The 15,707-nt window shown below is 39.0% G+C and overlaps 1 protein-coding gene across 1 annotated transcript in view; it reads left to right on the top strand.

The window, feature by feature from the left end:
* Positions 1-15,494, top strand: part of LOC149226193 (Actin-like ATPase superfamily protein) — a 275,955-nt gene extending 260,461 nt beyond the window's left edge. The window contains exon 7 of the mRNA XM_089377426.1: positions 14,614-15,494. Coding sequence (XP_089233552.1) covers positions 14,614-14,697 — 84 coding nt within the window. The 3' untranslated portion in view covers positions 14,698-15,494. The remainder of the gene's footprint in view (positions 1-14,613) is intronic.
* Positions 15,495-15,707: the final 213 nt, after the last annotated feature.

Below are 15,707 nucleotides of genomic sequence, written 5' to 3'. Positions count from 1 at the left end.
CCTGGATCTTTCCCCTCAGAATTCCACATAGATCTGCAAGGTGCAAAGGAAGATCTGCCACCTACTGCGCAGGGGTGACCAAGATCAAAACCCGTCGCCGAACCAGGACTCAATACAGGAGAACGCAGATCGGACAGAGGACCGGTTCCATCCAAGGGAGCTGCGATCTCCAGAGAAGGGGAACCAGAGATCCCACCTGAGCGCTCCGATAACCATTCCTTGAGCGCTGAGATTTGGCCTGATGAGACACGGCTACGGCAAACCTCACCCAAGGATCTAACAGAATTACCAGCAAGCCTTTGAAACTTAGAAGCCTGATTCAGCTTTCGAATCTCCTCTAACCGAAGGGATTTCAGAGCTGAACATGCATCTATTCTGGCCCAAAGGGGGGCTGAAAATAAGTTCCCAAGATCCAGATGCAAATCTAACAGAAACCGAGAAACCTGATTCAAGGACTTTCTAACCCTGCTGATTTCTACTCGTAATAACGCTAAGCTCGCCTTGAGGAAAACCTGATGGTTATGAGGAGTGTTAAGGCGATGCTTAATCTGGGCAAAGACAGGGATGACGGAGGAGTCTCTGCAACGTTTAAGAAAAGCTAGATCAGTCTTCAACCTTGAAACCTGCAAGCGTGCCCTCTCAAATTGATGGACCTTCGTAGCAATGGCTTTTCCGTGCAGGGATTCAATTGTAGAGTTGAGGCTTCTGTGATCCATAACAAGTTTATGATAGATTTTTCAGCGAAAATCACATGAGAAACCATTTGTCGACGCGTTTCGAACCAACCAGTGTGGTTCATCGTCAGGACAAGTTGAAGAACAGATCCAGCTTAGCCTGTTTAAATAGCTAGAGCAGAGACACCAACGGTTACCTGGGTAAAAGGTTGACTTAAGGAGCAAGGTCAAATTTAGTTATATTAGGTATAAAGTAAATAAATAAATATCTAAATATATAAATGATAAATTATAATATAATAATAAATAAATCAAAAATAAATAAATATATATAAATTTATATATAAAAATAAAAATTTAGTTATATTAGGTGTAAGATAAATAAATAAATATATAAATGAAGAATAATAATAAATTATTTATTTATTTATTAAATAAATAAATAAATATATAAATAGATAAATGAAAAAATATAAATTAATAAATATAATAGAAAAAATAAATTATTTATTTAATTTATATAAATGAAAAAATAAAAATAAATGGTATCATTAGTAAGGTAAATAAATATATATAAATTCATATATAAATATATAAATTTAGTTATATTAGGTGTAAGATAAATAAACAAATGAAGAATTATAAAATAATAATAAATTATTTATTTATTAAATAAATATATAAATGAAGAATTAAAAAATAATAATAAATTATTTATTTATTTATTAAATAAATGAAAAAATATAAATTTATTTAATTTATATAAATGAAAAAATAGAAATGGTATCATTAGTAAGGTAAAACTAAAGGGAAGTAGTTACGCAACGGGTTAATTAGTTAGAATTAATAAATAAATTAGAATAGTAGAATAAATAAATTAAATAATCCAATAAATAAATAGGAAGAGGAAATAAGGATTAGAAAGTAAAATAAATTAATTATAGTTAGTTATAGGTATTAAAAACTAAAAGGAAAGTGGATAAATAAAAATACATAAAATTAAAATTAATTAATAAAATAAAATAAAAATGTAAGAATAATTAAAATTGATATTATTAGTTAAAAATATTAAAAGTAATACCGGACCTTTCTTTATACTAAACAAATAAAAGGGTTAATGATCTGAAAGAATGTTGGAAATAATAAATAATAATAGAATACATAATAATAATAATAATAATAATAATAATAATTATAAAAGAATTAAGTTATAGAAAATAAATAAATAATAATTAAAATAAATAAATAAATAATAATAACAAGAAAAACGATTACTAAATAATAGTATTTCATAAACGTTTATTATATTGCTACATAATAGTATCTAGTAATAGTTTATAAATAAATAAATAAATAAAAATTGAAAATATAATAAATAATAATTAAGTTATTAAGTAACTAAATACTAATAATAATATTCAAAATAATAATAATAGAAATAAGTTATTAAAAATAAATAATAAAATAAATAAATATAAATAAATTCAGAGACACGAAAAACGATTACTAGTTTATTATTAGTATTAATAATAGTAACTGTATAATAAATAAAGTAATTGTTTAATAGTTTCTTATTTGTATATTTAATAGTAATTGTCTAATAAATAATAGTAAATAAAAGTACTAATAATAAAAATATAAATAATAAAAAGAGACAGGAAAAACGACTAAGAAGAAAGCGCTGGGACCCAGCACCCGCTGATTTTCCAGCCGTCATCTCTATTGAGATTGTTGGGTCTCTTTTCAATCTCAATAGCTTCCCTAAATTTCCGATGATGGAAATGCGAAACCTTAGCGATAACACTAGCTTCCTCAATGCAAACATGATGATTGGTTTTTTCTACATGCTCAGCTAAAGCGGAAGACTTAGCTCTCCTATGCTTAAGGTTAGCAGCGTGCTCATTAATCCTCTGATTAATGGAGCGACCGGTTTCACCAATATAAGGGGTCCCACAGGAGCAGGGGATCATATAAACCCCTTTCATATCTTTGGGGTCAATAGGATCCTTAACTGATCTGAGGGACGAACGAATGGTGTTAAGGGGCCTAAAGGTCACGGGGACACTGTGCATCCTGAGAATCCTTGCAACCTTATCAGTGGTCCCTGAACGTAAGGAAGATGAACACCTGGAATCCGTTCCTTCGGTTCCCTTTTTGTCAGAGAATTCATGGTGGCTTTTCGGAAAGCCTTCTGACCCAAGTATCTACTATAGCCATTCTCAACAAAGACATCAAGGAGATGGGATTTTTCTTTCTCAAAACTCTTATTATCCGAGATCCTTAAGGCCCGAGTAGCAAGGGTATTGAGAACACCCATCTTTTGAGCTGGGAAATGGTGAGAACTAGCATGGAGATACTGTTCAGTATGAGTTTTCTTCCGAAAAACCTGGTGGGCGATGGAACCATCACCATTCCTTGAAATAAGAATATCAAGGAATGGGAGGCACCCATCAACCTCCTGCTCCTTAGTGAACTTGATGGCAGAGGATTGATTGTTGAGATGCTCAAAGAAAAGATCTAATTCTTTTTGGCCATGAGACCAAATGACATTAGTATCATCCACATACCTTTTCCAGAGCTTAGGCAAGAGACGAGAAGAATTCAGAGCCTTAGACTCAAAATCTTCCATAAAGAGATTGGCAACAACAGGGGACAGGGGGGAACCCATGGCGACACCACAGGTTTGCTCGAAGAACTCCCCCTCAAAACTGAAAAAGGTGGAAGTGAGGCAGATCTCAACCAACCTAGCTGTGTCAGGGTCAGTTAGGCGGTAGATCACCTCCAAGGCCTCCTTAATAGGAATGCAAGTGAACAAGGATACAACATCAAAGCTAACAAGAATGTCCCCAGGGTCAAGCTTAATGTCCTTAAGTTCATCAATGAAGGAAGCAGAGTCTTTAACGAAGGACTCCGTACGACCAACTAGGGGCTTAAGCTTTAACGCAAGAAACTTAGCAAGAAGGTAGGTAGGACCTCCAATAGTGTTGACGATGGGCCTCAAAGGAGCTCCTTCCTTATGAATCTTGGGGAGACCATAGATCCTCGGAGTAATAGGGTTGCTCTCAATGATAATAATAAATAATTTATTATTATTCTTCATTTATATAGATTTATTTAATAAATAAATAATTTATTATTATTTTATAATTCTTCATTTATATATTTATTTATTTATCTTACACCTAATATAACTAAATTTTTATTTTTATATATAAATTTATATATATTTATTTATTTTTGATTTATTTATTATTATATTATAATTTATCATTTATATATTTAGATATTTATTTATTTACTTTATACCTAATATAACTAAATTTGACCTTGCTCCTTAAGTCAACCTTTTGCCCAGGTAACCGTTGGTGTCTCTGCTCTAGCTATTTAAACAGGCTAAGCTGGATCTGTTCTTCAACTTGTCCTGACGATGAACCACACTGGTTGGTTCAAAACGCGTCGACAAATGGTTTCTCATGTGATTTTTGCCGAAAAATCTATCATAAACATGTCTTGTTTCCTTGGTAACAACGCCAAAAATGTTAACGCTCAATCTAGCAGGGGTCCTAAAGAGGGTTTCCAAAGAGGCAACTACCAGACCAAGTGGCAACAATGGGACAAAGACCCACTGTCACCTCAATCAATGTCCCCTACACTTTATGGACTTTTACCTATAGGAGGAGTCCCAGTATATTGGAAATCACTAAGCAAGATAGTGATTTCAAGAGCCCGTTCATAGGAGAGACTCAGATGATAGAGCTTACTTGCTCGAGAAGCAAGGTATATGGCTCTCCAAGAAAGGCTGAAAGGGAAGCCTAGAGCTAGGGATGAGGGATAATCCTTGATAAGGGAGGCCCTAGACTAAGATTCCTAGGAGAAGAGGGTTTTCAAGATGATCCTTGTGAAATTAGAGTGATAAAGGGTGTGGGACCACAAAGAAGCCCAAGTGGGCCCAAACAAGGTCAAGGGCTTAGGGTGAAACTTCAAACAAAAGGTCTTGACCAAGTAAGGGAAGAGAAGAGGATAAAAGAAATTAGATTTAACTTGAGTTGTTAATGCAATTATCCTTAATGAAGCCACTAACTAAGGAAAACTAGGGTTGAAATTAGAGTTGGGGCTGGGACATAGGATATCTCAATATCTAGCCACGGGGTTTTGTTGAAACTTGGAGGGCACCTAGAGAAAACCCTATCGTAGTAGCGGACGAACTTGCACTTGAAAAGGAGCTATCTAATGCAATTTGCACTAGGCCCTAGAAGACCTCTAGGGTTAGGACTTGGAAAAGATGAGAGGAGGTGAAAAGGATATTTGTCTAGGTGATCACCAAGGGATTGATCAGTGCCTTGTCTATTGGGAGAATGGAGTCATTATGTTTTCAACCTTTGGAGTTCCTTTTACCCAATCACGGAGTCTTCAGCAACTTCGTATGGCCCTAAAAGCAGCAACTAGGTTGCCAAAAGGATTTATACTTCTTATCCCAACAATTTGATGACTTCTCAAGGCAATTATGAAGATAATATACCCCTAGGAATATTCATTCACTACACCAAAACATGCAATATATGAAATACCCTCACAAACCCAAAATTTGACAAATTCGCATTACATTAGGGCGAAATTTCAGATTTCATGAGCGAAAATTGAAACTCCAAGACCAAGAAAAGTTGTTCAAACATCGAAATGCATTAAGATCTATCCAATTTGTCCATCAATAGTTATAGAGAAATTCTCAAGAAGAAAAAGATACAAATCCAAGTGATGATGAGAATCAAATGATCTTCTCATCAATATATATCATCCCTAAGGTTTTGATTTGCCTAATTAGGCCTAATGATGCCCCAACTACTAAAATAATTGACAAAATAACATTACTTGGTGACAAGCCCACCAAGATAGCTCCATAACATGAAAATAAGCCTCTTAAGAAAGCCAAAATGATAAATAAATAGTTAGGAGGGCCATTGAAAGGCCTAATGCAGTCCAATATGTGCAAAATGAGTGGAAGGGCTCCAAATATAGTGATAAAGGGGGTGGCCCCTTGATCTCCAAGCAAATGACTTGCGATGCTCGCAAGTGGTTGTGGGGGCACAAAAGCATCATCGCAAGTCTCCAAGTAGATCGATCAAGCATGTATCCCGTCTGTAAGGGTTGGAACAATGATGCACGTCCTCCCTTTGTCTCCCATGGTGAGACACAACCCCCTTGGGCCCTGGATCAACTACCAAGTGTGTCGCTGGTTGGGCAAGGTGGTCTAGGTGCATCATCGTCATCAAATAGGTGGAACACAAGCGAGCAATGGATGGTATTAAAGAATCCCATGGCATGGCTATCTGCGATAGTGGAGGCCCATGGCTCTTAATGCACACCCTACAAATGCCAATATGATCCTCTGGAGGGCTTGGACCCCGTATAGAGAGACCAAACCCCAATATGAAGACCAACTTGCAATCTTGTATAAGTTCTAATGCGTCTCCTCACCTTCAGTACAACAAGTCATCAATGTAATTGAATAAATGAGCTTACAAACCATGGAACCAAGTGGACACATCATAGTGTTATGCCCTTCCATATTGGGCTTTAAAGTGTACAGATGTCTCTAAATTCAAGAGGGAGGGTTAATCAAGGACCCTATTAGGTGGTTTCAACCTCTAAGGGAGTGATTGGTCCATGGTACATCCGTCAAGTGGCAGGTGTCATGTGATATGATGATGGGACAAAGTGGGCATCAAGGAAAGGCTCTAAGCCACATGCCATAGTACAAGGGTAGCTAAGATAAGGGAAGCCCACACTTTGGTATATGAATGTAGGAGGGAGCAATCATGGTACATGAGTTACCTCGACCTTTGTTTTTCCACCCTTCTTCATATGCCTTTTTCCTTTTACTGATTTTTCTTTTAAAATTGCTCGGCGTTCTAGGGGATGAGAGCATGATGTAAATGATATAGTGGTGAATACTCTCGTTAAGGTTGGACATTTCATCGCCCACTAAGGGTTGGGACAATCATGGGTTCCTTAATGATGCAGGGGGCCAATATGAGGGTCCCTAGGAACAAGGGCGATGGCCATGATTATAGGGCTAGAGCTCATGATGGATTTGCCCACATACTAAATTTGTATGTCCAGGCCATCTTTTGGATTTTATGGTACATTTTCTTGTTGAGAGTGGCCAAATTATGGTTCTTACTTTCTTTTTAGCTGCATCAACGTCTAGGGCATTGTTCTAGGCCTGACCCAAAGTGTGGGCAAGGGGAGGGGGAGGCTAAGTCCTTGTGGACCCCAATGGGAAATATGTGAAAAAGGGTTATAATGAGTGGATGGGAGTGATGCGTGTGGTGTTGGGAAGCAGGAACACGCTACCAAAATCGGGATTTCCCATGTAGTGACACTCCTAAAGTTACTAGCCAATAAAGGAGATCGGCACTAAGATACAAAGTTAACCACCAATTGGACAAGGGGACAAGAGTACCAAAGACCAAAGTTGTCAACTCGACCCTCCTTGGGAACAAGTTGGCATGGGCCTCCAAGAGCCACCCATTCGACTTCCTGGATAGATATATATAGATGAAAGTTCAATCACCTTGCAGCTCATTCATTCATTATCATTGTACATATCTTCTACACCTAACTATGGAGAAAAGGACGAAAAAGAAGGGAAGAAAGAGCGCACACTTGAGGAAGAATTATTTTGAAGAAAAGATTGAAAATCTAATCTAGTTGTAGACCCGAAATTTTAGGGGCAAGATTTTAGGAAGGCCTGAAACTTCAGGGGCCGAAGCTTCAAGAAGACTAATTTGACCTATGTTGACTTTTCAACTTTGGAGGTGATTTGGAGGGTTGGACTTGGAATTTTGGTGATAGTTTTGGTCTTGGATATATCATTTTGATCCGATTCTATAAGAGAAAAATATTTTTGGGTTTTCCCTCTTGTATTGTTTTGCCCTAGCTTGGATCCTAATTTTTGGTGTCTCTTCATTTGTGCATTATGTTCTCTATGTTTTGCTATTGTGTAATTGCTTGATGACATAAATAAACAAGTAAAAACTAAGAAAAAAATGTTGAAATTTCTAACTCGTTAGAAATTATTCTTGCACTATCTGGTTTATTTCACCTACTTGTTTAATTTCTTAACAAGTTAGTTACCCATATAAATACTGAAAATAAACACAAATGCAGTCTCAACCATCTACAGATCATCAACTAAAAGAATAGACAAACACACAAGGGACACCGTTATTTTTGGACAATCGTCCCCAAAAAATCCCAACTTGGGAAAACTGGTGCAACAATTTTGAGGGTTTTATTATTAAGCAGCTTTCTTGAGTACAACTAGGGTGCCAAATTGGCTCACCCAACAGAGAAATAAATCTACCAGTAATATCTTTCTTCCGAAGCAGATATTCAACAAGTTTGCTCCATGAAAATCTCTTCGACACTTCTCTGCAGCTCTACGTCAGCCCTCCTAGCCTCTACGTTACTCAAAAGCCCCTTGCGTCAGCCTTTTGCTACTCTGTGTTGGCTCTTTGGCCCTCTACGTCACCCACACTGGCCCTACCAGCCTCTGCGCAGTCACTTTGGTCCTTTGTGTGGCTCCTACTGGCTCTGCTTAGCTTCCTCCCCTCTGCGCTGACTCTTCGACACTATCTTTGCCTCTCTGCAATGCACTCCCTGCCCCTTGTTGCAACTTTGATCATTTGTTCGATTTCTCTCAACAAACCCCGCTCCAGAAAATCAAACTGACTGATCAATCTTGGTGTCTCCAACTGACCCTCAAGCCTCCTCTTATACTTTTTCTATTGAGCCTTCAACGGTGGAGATTAAATCTCTAATCAACGGCTAAGATTAGCTTTGGCTTGATCCATGTCTTTAGAACATTCTCACCAGTTTTATATTAATACCCATTAATATTTTTATTTTCCTAAGTTTAGACTTAGGAACCTATTAAAAATATTAATTATTTTAATATCTCTCTAACCGGGTGGAATTTCCCCAAACCATTTCTGGGACTTGGAGAGCTCATGTGCTTTAGCCTCTCCACCAATTTTCATGGCTAGGGCACAACCGATGCTACCCCAAATCAAAACTCCCTCTTAGCGAGGAGTGTGCTATTATAATGCTCCACCACTGAACATCACCCTGATCATCCGGCATCGATACCTGTGTTGATGCTTGGCCTGCTGCCCAACATCCTCTACACTGCTGCCTCCTGTACTGCTGCCCATGGCTCTACGACTGCCACTACTACATATGTGTACTTCAGCTCCCTCTGCATCCGTGTTGTTGTTGGTCTTTTCTCCAAACACTGCATTTGCACTGCAGCTCTCTCTCATCATGCTGCATCGTGCTGCCCATAGCACTACCACTGCTATTGCTACACTGCAACTCAGTTACTGAGAAGTAAGTCACTAATCTACCCAACTATTGACATCCTTGACAGGCTAGAAGCCCTCCTGACGTTGAAGCTCCCTCTGCTACTATCTTGTGCTCCCTCTATTGCCTATGCACTGCTGCAACAACTTTGTGCCTCTCGCACTGCTACAAACACCTTTTTGCCTTTCTGCACTGCTGCAACCTCGTCTGTGCTTCTCGCACTGCTGCAACCCTCATTGTGCTACTACAGATCCCGACACTCTAGCACTGTTCTGTCTCTCCATCCGCATATTGCTTCTACCGACATTTGTCATCTTGCTACTATCTCTCGGGGCTCCCGTCGCCGGATATGATCCAAGAGTTTGGATACCTCAAGGATCTTGCTCCACATCTCTTGTAGTCCTCCTAACTACAACTCGATGTCTCCCCACCTCTTCTCTAGAGGTGCATGAGCACTCATGGCACAGTCGTCATCTGTCTCAACTTCTTTCTCTGCCTTAGCTGCCTTGGAGTTAGAAGCCTCTCCCTTATTCTTCTTCCTAGGACACTGGGTTGCATAATGACCCATCTCCCCACAATGGAAGCACTTCACCTTAGAGATGTCCTTCTTCTTCCTCTTCCCCTCTTGTCCCACAGATGCCAGAGCCACATCCTCCTCCTCTTTCTTGATTCGACCTCCTTTGCTGCTACTTCCTGCCTTGGTCAGTCGTTTGATCTCTTCTTGGAGAAGAGCTGCCCACATCTCTTCCCATCCTGGAAGAGTCGCTCTGCCCAAAATGCTTTGGACGAATATCTCCCACTCCTCGGAGACTGCGTTCAGCGGTTCTCACCATGAACTCTTGATCTGGCGTGGCCCCTATGGAAGTCAGTTGGTCCCTAATCTCCTGTAACCTGCTGAGGTAGTGATCTATCTGCTCCCCCTTCTGCATCTGATATGACCGCAGCTGATTCTCTAGTAGCATCTTCCTCTGCATGAAAGTGACCTGATACAATGTCGTCAAGGTATCCCACATCTCCTTTGCCGTGTTCTTCTCGGCAATATGTTGAACTACATGATCCTTGACCCCATCAAGGATTATGCATTTTTCCTTAGCCATTGCATCCTCATACTTTTCATTATCAGCCAGGTCAACTGGGATAGCCACAGTTCTCAAGGCGAAGCCCTTGATACGATGTCTATCCAGAACAGACAGGATCCTGGCCTTCTAGATGACAAAGTTGGATGCCCCGTCCAACCTGTCCTGATCCCTCAGTTTGTTCATTGCCATCTCCGCTTTTCTCCTCGACTCTCTCTAAGTCTCGACTTCCTTCCTGGAAGTTCTCTCTTAGACTCCCTCTGAGTCTCGATTTCCCTCTAGAAATCCTCCTACAAACTATCGAACCGCTCCTCTCCGATCCCCTTTGCTCCTGCAACACTGATCTGGATTTCTTGGCTAGAAATCCACCTATGTAACGACTCCCTCTACCTTGGTTCTGTCTTGTTAGGTATTATTCTACTTCGATAGCAACAACACCCCACCAGCTTCACAATCCCCAGTCTGCCCACAGCTCCCTAGACCCCAGCAGCGGAAGAAACTGAGTCTCTTAGCTCTGTGCAATCCTGGCAAGGCTGAATCGCTCCTCTAACCAACTGCATCACTCCTACCTGGCTGAGCAGGATGACGTGGGTCTTCGTGAGCCTATTTTGCCTTTAACTGCTTCTGCGTTGGCCCTCTCTTTGGCTTGAAATGATGACGCAGACCCTTTGCGTCACTCGTTCTCTATTGCTTTCTGCTTAGGAACAACTTTTGTTTCTCGGGACAACCGTTTCTGCTACAAATTCTCTTATTTAGTTGGTGCCTTCAGCTCTCCTGTGATCTGCAACCCTCTAATACCATGTTGAAATTTCTAAGTCTAACCCATTAGAAATTCTTCCTGCACTATCTGGTTTATTTCACCTACTTGTTTAATTTCTTAACAAGTTATTTAACCATATAAATACTGAAAATAAACACAAATGCAGTCTCAACCATCTACAGATCATCAACTGAAAGAATAGACAAACACACAAGGGACACTGTTATTTTTGGACAATCATCCCCGGAAAAACCCAACTTGGGAAAACTGGTGCAGCAGTTTTGAGGGTTTTATTATTAAGTAGCTTTCTTGAGTACAACTAGGGTGCCAAACTGGCTCACCCAACAAAGAAATCAATTTGGCAGTAATACCTCTCTTCGTAAGCAGATATTCAGCAAGTCTACTCCACGAAAATCTCTCTAACGCTTCTCTGAAGCTCTACGTCAACCCTCCTGACCTCTGCGTCACTCAGAAGCCCCCTACGTCAGCCTTCTGCTGCTTTGCGCTGGCTCTCTGGCCCTCTGCGTCACCCATGGTGGCCCTGCAAGCGTCTGCGCAATCACTCTGGTCCTCTGCGTGGCTCTTGCTAGCTCTGCTTAGCCTCCTCTACCTCTGCATTGGCTCTTCAGCACTATCTTTTCCTCTCTGCTATGCACTCATTGCCCCTCGCTGCAACTCTGATCACTTGTTCGATTTCTCTCAGCAAACCCCGCTCCAGAAAATCAAACTGACTGATCAATCTTGGTGTGTCTCCAACTGACCCTCAAGCTTCCTCTTATACTTTTTTTTGTAGGAATTCTAGGACCTCTGTAACAGAGAATGGAAATTTCCACAATAGAAGCCTCTAGAAGCCAAAGCTTTGAAATTATTTTTTATTTTTTCCTCGTTTCAAGGGTCTTTGCACTTGCAGTGAAAGCAACTTGCGCTGACCGCCACTTTTCCCTTTGATGCAGCCTACGTCATCGCATTGTCTGAGCTAAGAAAGTGCGATGTGGACCTAAATTAGGACTTTTAGCCAATATAAGGCAGAATTCTTGGAACTTCTGGAAAGGACATGTGTTTTTCTTTGTAGGCGATGATTGCAAAGTGTGAATGGATGATTGTTGATCCAAATTCAAGGACATTTGGTTGAATGTGACAAAATGGCTTGTAAAACTTCCAATTAGAATACGAAATATGGAATATGCTCTAGGCAGTGTTGCAGGAATCGCCCCCCCCCCGCCGGATCCAAACCCATAATCGCGGATCGGAGCGAAGCGTCCCGGAATCCACACTGGAAGCGCGATTCCGTTTTTGAGGTGGCGCGATTCCGGGTTAAAAAAACGATTCCTGCCATTTGAGGTTGCGGCCCCCCGGAATCGCGCAACCTGGACGCAACCTGGACGCAACCTGGACGCAACCCACCAATATGACATCATTCTCATATAGGATTCCTAATACCATATAACTTGAGCATTGTAGCCTGAATATACGGTCTTACTGCTCTGAATACAATGTCAACTCAATGAATATACATTGAAAAAGGGCGGATTGCGTGGCGCAACCGGAAGCGCAGTCATCTACTGAACTGATGGATGCACTTCTATATATTCATATACTGCTGTAATTAGAACATAGCAATACCATACTCAAGCTATTTGAGCAGTGATATCCATACATAATGCTAAGTGCATATAAGAATGAAGAAGTCTCTGCTTATAGGTTTATACCCATCATTGCCAATATTGGGAAGCCATACCAATATTGATCTATATGAGAAACGATAACATATATATGACTGAAGCAAGTGACATGTCCATATTGAATTGATGTCATGAACAAATGTCATAATGCAAAGAATCATACTGAAGCATATGCCAATGATCATATGACACTATTGGTAAATCATACCAGGAGCAAGAGCATAGCCATATAACGAACGTCCAATTATTCCAGAGGTGCAGTATCAAATTATCAATACACTGTGAGAGTAGATCTGAGAGACTTCCTTGTAAAGTCTGCAATTCTTGCTAATGTAGTTTGTTGCCCTTACCTTGCTTCAAATCACTGTGATCTTATGTCCAACTATGCTTCCACCTATGCTGATCTACTAGGTATTCAATGTACTGCTGGTGGGGCTTAAGCCTTAAGGTTCCTCCTCAAGCCTCCTACAATTCACGGTTTTGCTACAGCAAGGTCTAGGTCTTCATATACGCGGGTTAATACTTTTTATAGTTTTATGTTTTATAATATGCTTAAAAATTTGATGTATGTTTGTAATAGCTAGAATATAGATGATTGTTGTACATACTAGTAACTACAATGGAATCATGGATGCCATATCTATCTTGATTTATGCAAAAATATGCATGTTTTCATGTCTTCTACAATTAATTTGGTATTTGGGATGTTTGTTTTGAGTATAAATGCAAAAAAATATATAAAAATATATATATATATAGCAGACGCTTCCGCGGACGCTTCGCTCCCTAGATTTTTGGAAAATGACGCTTCCGCGCTCCGCGCTTCCGCTTCGCGCTTCCGCTTCGCTCCCGCTTCGTGCAACATTGGCTCTAGGCATTTAGTCAGTATTTTTTGCGTGAAACTGTGGACTTGAGAATGGTACTTGATCTGCCTTGATTTTGATAGAGTAACCAGCTGAAGTGGTTAGTGGTTTTTGATCATCACTTAAAGTTAATTTACCATAATCTTCAAAGAAGCCAATTTGATTTATGATTCAATGTTTTTAGTATGTTCTGGATCAAGTCTATTTGGGATGCTGACTTCAGCACACCACATTTATCTTATTTTCTTTTGCCTTTCCTGGACTATTTTTAGTGTTTTAGTTGTCTCTCTTCTTTTTTCTGGTTCTTTTGTACTATTAAAGTTTATTTTGCAGACTTCATAGTTTTTATTTGCATTTCTCTCTCCTCATCTGAGGCTTGAGCATTTTACTGGTAGCAGAATTATTATCTTTACATTTTACTTATCATCCTTCATTAGTGGTTTTAAACATATTATTGTTCTTTTAAGACTATAATCTATTGTGCCATCTTACTACATATTGCAAGGGCAGTCTGGGGATGTGACACTAATTTTGCTAGTACGGAACCAGCACTGGTGACCACATTGCATAATTTGAATGACTCTGATGCATTAGGACGACACGATATTGAATTGTTAAACATTGCATAGCATTGGTATCTTGTCTGCATTATTTGTGTCACAGCTATGCAGCAGTAAAATGCTGACATAGCACAATCTTGGTTACTAATAGGGAAGTCACCATATCTTCAGGCATCTCTATGAGTGCTGTCCAGCTAATCATGGTGTAGCACTGGTACATCTAATCATGATGTAACACTACTACATTTAGATGAATATACACTAGAGTTAAAACATGGTATAAGAGACATTTTACATAGCTTTTAATTAAATATCACAAGGTGCATTTGGAAAAGCCGCATAAGAATTTGGCAGTGCAACATACCAGTTGGCAGAGCCATTTAAATATTGATACTATTTTTGTTTTTAAGCAAAGGTTAGACCTATGATACTATTTATGTGATTGATCAGGAGACTTGCACAACAACTATGATACCTCCACGTATGCAATGTTGTTGGCTTCTTGGGTCTTTTTTTAATGGCAGTACTTGCTGATAAATAAATCAATGTCATGCTATTTTTAGATATTCCTGTGAAAATGATTCCTCTAATGAGATGTTAATGGAGTTTTATTGATTTGTAATCTGATTTGCAGCTGGAACCAGCAATAGGTGCTGCGATGTTAGCATGGAACTTCTATATGAAGGCCTCTTCAGAGGAAAGTATCAAAGATAGGTGATATGAGAAAAAATATATTTTATTATCAGCGTTCTTGTCCAGGCTAGCATTAAGTAATAATTGATACAAGAAAGCATTTAAAATGCATATATGTGAAGTTTTTCTGCTTCCATCGACTAGGTGAAATGTCACATTTTGGCCCTATGTAGTAATGAGTTGGTTTTGGCCTTCCCCCAACCTCTCGGAATCTCTCTTATCTCCCTTTGATGATTGAAAATATATACAGTTGGACTAACATTATTAATGGCCTCTGATATTGCTGGTACACCATTATTTCTTGATGACAAATTTGTCATCTATAATCAACTGGAAGATTTTAGCTGCATTATTCATTAGGAAGTTAAATTGGTAAGGAAATCAAATTTGCCAATTTAATCTTCTCTAATATTTATCTTATAAATTTTGTAAATCCCACAAAACAAAGCATCCTCTGCAAGATTTAAACGAGATTTACAAAGTTGTGATTTGCCAAAATTCAAGTCCTATCTTTTTCTCCAACATGATATAGTGGTTAAGAGCTCTTTCAACAATCAGGATGTTATGATATGTGCACACCATAGAGATATGCAAGACAGAAAGATTGAGTGATTGCAAAGCATATTGCAGATTTGATCTTGTGGCTGGTAATTGGTGATGGAAATTCTGGAATTCTAGTCATTATCCTTCCACGAGATGAAGCCTTAAGCCAAAATGGGGGGCCTTCAACAAGAGAAAATATGACCCTTTATTGTGTTCTTGGTTCTTGAGCATGCGAAGTAGCATTTTCTTCATGGGGAAGTAAATTTATGTTGTGTCAAATTTCTTGTGGACTTTGAAATTAAATCACTGTAGTCTAGTATAAGAAATTAAAATCACCCCATTTTTGCAGAAAATATCTAAAATATAATACCGCCCTTGACCATTAAGCGCATATCATGTTTTCAATCCAGAATTACTTTGACATGTATTTATCATTTGAACAATTTTGTACAAACTTATTGCAGGTTTTTCCGCATATCTTTTAGAAGATGA

Source organism: Pinus tabuliformis, chromosome J (genome assembly GCF_031772625.1).
Source record: "Pinus tabuliformis cultivar Carrire ecotype Pingquan chromosome J, CPIR1, whole genome shotgun sequence".
NCBI classification, from domain to species: Eukaryota; Viridiplantae; Streptophyta; class Pinopsida; order Pinales; family Pinaceae; genus Pinus; species Pinus tabuliformis.
Note: the sequence above shows the minus strand (reverse complement) of the source record. Positions and strands in the feature narration are given on the sequence as shown.